Source organism: Castanea sativa, chromosome 3, assembly GCF_040712315.1.
Source record: "Castanea sativa cultivar Marrone di Chiusa Pesio chromosome 3, ASM4071231v1".
Taxonomy (NCBI): Eukaryota; Viridiplantae; Streptophyta; class Magnoliopsida; order Fagales; family Fagaceae; genus Castanea; species Castanea sativa.
In genome coordinates, this window is record NC_134015.1 from 45,267,478 (window position 1) to 45,273,480 (window position 6,003).

Below are 6,003 nucleotides of genomic sequence, written 5' to 3' on the forward strand. Positions count from 1 at the left end.
TTTTATTTGCAATTAATTTTTTTATAAACTTTATTTTTAATTAATCACTTCTTCCAAATCCAACAACTTTTCTTTCACACGACCTAAATCAAACACTTGATGTGCGTGCAAGTGCAACACTCACTTGAACCCAAATGCTGAGAGCATCCACTTCCGAATGAACCCAAATGTCTCCTATCTTTCTTTAAGGGTGAGTTTGGTTCAGCTTTTGAAATTGGAATTTTTGAAAAAGTGGAGTTTTCAAAAAGTGTGATATAAAACTGGACTTTTTGTAAAAGCTGAGTATTTAGTAAAAACCGTTAAAAAATGTTTTTTGAAAAAACTGAGTGTTTGGCTAGCATTTATAAAAGTGGCAATTTGAGAGGTAAATTACCAAAAAGGACAATGTATATATAAAGAAAATTCTTTGTTTTAATTACCTTTTTTAATGCAAGTTATAGACACAATATTTTCACAAAAATTTCACAACAAAGTCTATATGACAAGTTGTTAATGGTAGGAAAAAAAATGTCACTAGTAGGTTTAGATGAGAACTAATAACAATTTATTATGTAAACTTTATTATGAAGTTGTTATAAAAATATTTTGTCAAAAGTTCTATTTTTTTTCTAAAGAAAAATAGTACTAGTTTAAAAAATTTAGAGATATAATAAATGTCACAATATTTTCACAATACTAATTTAAAATTAATCTTTGTAAAATAAAATTTTATTAACACTTATCTTTTAAATGAGTTGTTCTAGGATTATATATGTACCCACAATTTTTTCTCCATCACATGCTCTATAACATTACAGTTGTCAAAAAAAAAGTTGTGAAATAATCTGTGTTCATACTCTCTATATTTTCTTCCACGTTACTTTACCCAAACCCAAAAACTCTTTTTATTTTTTTTCCTTTCACTTTTTTCTCATCCACTCGTTGACTTCTTCCTTTTCTTCTTATTTTCCTTTTCTTTTACTTTCCTCCACACAAAGCCCCACATACTCTCTTCCATAGACTTTCTCCACCATATACTCATTTCCACGTTCCTACTATCGTCTTCTTCTCTCGCTCCCTCTCTCTACTCCATATTTTCCATTTATCAAAAACTCTACCGAATTCAAAAGGTTTTTTGAGATTAGATATGTAAGATGTAAATCAAAAAAAAAAAAAAAAAAAAAAAAGAGAAGAGAAGAAGAAGAAGAAGAAGAAGAAGCAGCATAGAAAAAGACGAAGAAGAAGAAGACAAGATGCCGCAGCATAGCAACATAGAGGAGCAGAAAATACTATGGGCAATTTAGGAAAAAGAGAAACCCATCAACAGTAATATTTTTTTTTTGTTGAGAAAAAGTGTTTGTGCGTTTTGCAACTGTAGCTCAAAGCTGCCGTGCCAAAACGTAGAAATCCTTTGTGCTAGAAAACACACTTTGTATAACGCACTTTTGAAAAAATTTACCAAACACGTGTTTTGAATTTTGGGTTAGAAAACACACGTTTTGGCCTCCTTAAAGTTGAAACAAACGGGCACTAAATCCCAGAATCCTCACACCTTTAATCTCACAAGTTGACATTAAAAATTGGATTTCCAAATCAAATTTGAGCAAGCCCAGCCAGCGAGAGCATTAGTGTCTAAGCTTAGTGGAGAAGTGCGAGATTGTCTATTGGGTATTGGTCTTTACTCTTTTTACAAAACTTTACTAATTGTTCCATGGGACTTGATGATAGTTAGTCAGAAAAAAAAAATGCTACCAGACTTCAATCAAGCATCTCATGTGCTTTTCTCTCTTTCTCAGTTTGTTTTGCATTGTCATTATTTTCTAACCAAATTTGATGTTGTCCAGACAATGGAGCTTCAACATTGGTGGCATTGGAAGCATCCGTTGGTCTTTAATGAAGACGAAAGAAGTGGACGACCTTGTAATGGGTGCTTCGAACCAGTATTTGGTCCTAGCTACAGTTGTAAAGAATGCAGAGGGCAGTACATTCATCATAAATCATGTGCAGAACTACCCCTTGGGTTGCACCATCCCTCACACCCAAATCATCCTCTTATTCTCTTTGGCATAAATACATATCGTCACAATGAAGAAGAATTTGACAAATTCAGCAAATGCGATGTCTGCGGAGAAAAGAGTAGTGAATACAGTTATTGTTGTTACCGTTGCAACTTCAACATTCACATCAGATGTTCTTCTTTATCACTCACCATCCAAACTGAAGTCCATGACCACCAATTGACCCGCAGCATTTGGAAGCTGATGAAGTTCACTTGTGACTTCTGTGGCAAAGGAGGCAATCTGCCCTATTGTTGTGTCCAATGCGATTTCGGTATACATTCACGTTGTGCTGCTTGCCCACGCATACTGAAAGTTTATCGTCACAACCACCCTCTCCACCTCACCCCTTCTCTTCAAGTCCATCAATCCGACTCTCCAATTTGTCTACTCTGTGTTCGAAAAGTGGATACACTCTACCTTTACTATTGCTCAAGATGCAATTTTGCTGCCCACCTCTATTGTGCTATGCTCTCCTGGAACTGGGAGCACATAAATTTGCAGAAACTTAAAGAGGAGCAGTCCACCGAGTCAAAATCTGAAGATCTAGAGCTCCATCAAACCTTTGTCTTAGAAATTTGCAAAGTCAAAAAAACCACTATGGGGGAGGATGGAACTGAAATAGCCACAAAAATCAAACACTTGAGTCACGAGCATGATTTGAAGCTTACTGAGGAGATTTCGAATAACACAAAATGCAACGGGTGCGTACAATCCATTCTTTCTCCATTTTATAGTTGTACACTGTGTAGCTTCTTTCTTCATAAATCTTGTTCCAAATTACCCAAAATAAAACGACACCCTATTCATACTCACCCTCTCACCCTCAATTATCAGCAAGATTCTTTTTTTTGTATTACCTGTGCCCAGTGGTGCAATGGCTTAAAATACAACTGTCAAATATGCGAGTATAATTACAATGTTCAATGTATTTTATTATCAGACACCCTTACTCATGCCTGTCATGAGCATCGTCTTTACCTCTCCAGCACAAGCATTAGACAAAAGTGTAGTAGTTGTAGTTCTGAAATGTATAAAGTATTTCGTTGTGCCACTTGTGATTTTGTTCTTGACTTCAAATGTGCTACACTACCACTAACCACATGGTACAGCCAACATGAACATCCATTCACTCTCTGTTATACTCCTGAAGATGACTCCGGTGAATATTATTGTGATATCTGTGAAGAAGAACGAGATCCCAAGCAATGGTTTTACTATTGTGCAGAGTGCAGCTTTCCTGCTCATCGTGACTGTGTTCTTGGGAAAAATCCAAATGTCAAGCAACACATATAATGGCCACCAGTTGGGAGGTGCTACACAATAATGTAAAAAGTGATCTATCAATGTGCCTAGTGTAATTTCAACATTCACAATAATTGTTTATAGAAGGACCACTGTTGTTTTAATTTTTATGTATATTTTTCATTTAGGTTGAGCCTTTAATTCTTTATTTTTGAATCTATTGTATTATTATGGTTGTCTATTAGCGTAGTTTTGGGGAACTTTGTTTTTTAGATGAACCTTATTGGGCTGTTTATTGGTTTGTGGCTAATTTGTGTGTAATTTGAGTTGGTTGGGGGTTGGGACATTGGTCGATTGCTGATGATGTGACCATTTTGGGTCTATGGGTGGTGTTTGGGCTATATCCTACCTATTTAACAAAAGATCTTAGTAACCTCAAGACTCAAGTTGCATCGATTACATGATAACAAGCAGGTAAGGCTCAAAATTTTAAAAATTCAATGTTTTTTTTTTCTTTTTTGGGTGAATTTGCATATTATTTGCTACAACCATAGTTATTAGGTATATCTAAATTACAAATTCTCTTAAGATATATGAAATTTCTTTGAAGTAATTGTTAATTAAAATGTGAAGTTGGACTTTTCTTCTAGAGTCTACTATTTTACTTAAATAATACCTAAATACAAAAAATATCAACTTTACTGCATTCTAAGTACAGAAAAATCATCTTAAACGAGGGGGAAAGTTGTGGTCATCAAAATAGCCCCTGAAAGAAGAAAATAATTTTCAAAGTTACTTGTGAATTGGACAGCTGTTTATGGTGATATGATGTACTATTTCATTCATTCATTGTCTCTATATGATTTTTATTCTGCTGAAGTATATTTAAATGGGCACAAAAAGGCCATTCCAAAAGGCATGTTTTGGAGGTATTCTCTTAATATCATTGATATTCTCCACCTTGAAGCTTAAAACTTGCTCACTGTTCTTGTTCACCTACCAGATCGTCATGGGAGAAAACCTCCTAGGGGGTGAGGGGAGGTGAATGTTTTTAGCTTAATCCAAAATCTATACAATTTATATATTTTATTTCAGATTTACAATTATAATTTTGGATCCCATGCAAGTGGAATGATTGGAAAACCTGTAGTCTAACAATAATTTGTTTTTATGGTAGATTGGAAAAGATGTTGCCACACAATACGTTCAAGGTGGGGGTTTGGGATGGCTCCTATAAGGTGACCATGTTACCTTTGGATCTTATTATTATTATTACTTTTTGCCCATAATGATACTGTTTCCTATAGATGCATATTGATAAAAACAGAAAATTCTTGCAACAACCAAGTAGACAACCATAAGAACAGAAAATTCCTGTAACAACCAAGCAGACAACCAAAACGAGACAAGTAATTGTCTGTGGGTGCTTGAAACATTTTTTAGTGAATAGTATTAGTGTGTTAATTCATTGAGCGATATGCATATGGTCTAGAATTGTTATGTTGAAAATGGGTGGCACTGAAGAATGAAACTTATGAGTTTATGCAGCTCATTCATGACAGTTCTGTATTTGAGAGAAAAAGAGGAATCCCAAGAACAAGTGTAAGGCGTCTTGGAAACGAAAATGGACCAATGCATTGGGTGAACTTCTTAAGTTATGTTTAGAGATTAGATGTGAACATGGTTGGGCTTACTAGTCAAGAATTTTATGTCTAATTGGTGGCAAAAGAACACTAAGAGCGTTAACCAAGTTTGGCCTGGAAGAAGAAAATATAGAAATGAAATATAGAGGATTTGTTAAATACAGCTTAGGTTTTGTCTTTCAAAACTCTAAGCATTTTCCATTTCTTAGATCCTATAAGTGGATATCAGCTTTAGTACAGGTTTCCTTTTCTGATTTACTTGAGATGCTTGATCTTTGTAATTATCGTTAATAGTTGTTGGTATCTCTCTTGTATACTTCCGATGTACATGGGTTGCACACCACTGCTTTTTGATGAATTATTTTTGGACATTGACTGCCTCTAGTGTTTTTTGCTTTTATGATTCTGTTTTCATTCTACTTTAACCTATCCATAGGGTCTCCTGCCAGTTGAAGGGAGCCATACATTTATCGAACATATCAAAGCAAAATAAAACTGTTTCTAAAGTACTTGACCTTTTTACCATTACAAGGACAATGTTTTGGTAGGTGGGAATGAGGTATTTGAGAATGGGAAGTGATGATGACAATGACAGTATTAAAACTAGTAATGTTAACAGTGGAGTCTAGAAAATCTCGGGGAAAGTTAAAATTTTTGCAAAGTTTCACTTTTATCTGGAAAAATATTGCATGATGCTATACCAGTTAAGGCAGTCTAATTAGATAGAAAGCTTAGTTGTGATGTTGGTTGTAACCTTTGTGTTCTACACCTTTTCTAGAGCTATCTGGTTTGGGTCAAATTTATCCATAAAGAGAGCAGAGTTTCAGCCTAATTCACTAAAATGAACTTTTAAAATAGCTCATCCAACAGATTTGATATAGAAACCTTTAACTTCATTTCCTAAACTCTACTTACCACTCTCTAGGCCATATGGCTTCACAGAAATCAAGTGATAATGCCAATAATGTTCTCCTTATGTCTAAGGCTTTGGTTTGCATGTATCAACAAGCTTATGCAGACAATCAACAGGAACAAGTTAACAGAAGAAACTCAGACTTCATAATAGAAGGTAGGCCCAT

The 6,003-nt window shown here is 34.7% G+C and overlaps 1 protein-coding gene across 1 annotated transcript; it reads left to right on the top strand.

The window, feature by feature from the left end:
• The first annotated feature begins 1,826 nt into the window (after positions 1-1,826).
• On the top strand, positions 1,827-3,358 carry LOC142626695 (uncharacterized). The gene has a single exon (XM_075800403.1). The coding sequence runs from the start codon at positions 1,827-1,829 to the stop codon at positions 3,330-3,332; it is 1,506 nt and encodes a 501-aa protein (XP_075656518.1). The 3' UTR covers positions 3,333-3,358.
• Positions 3,359-6,003: the final 2,645 nt, after the last annotated feature.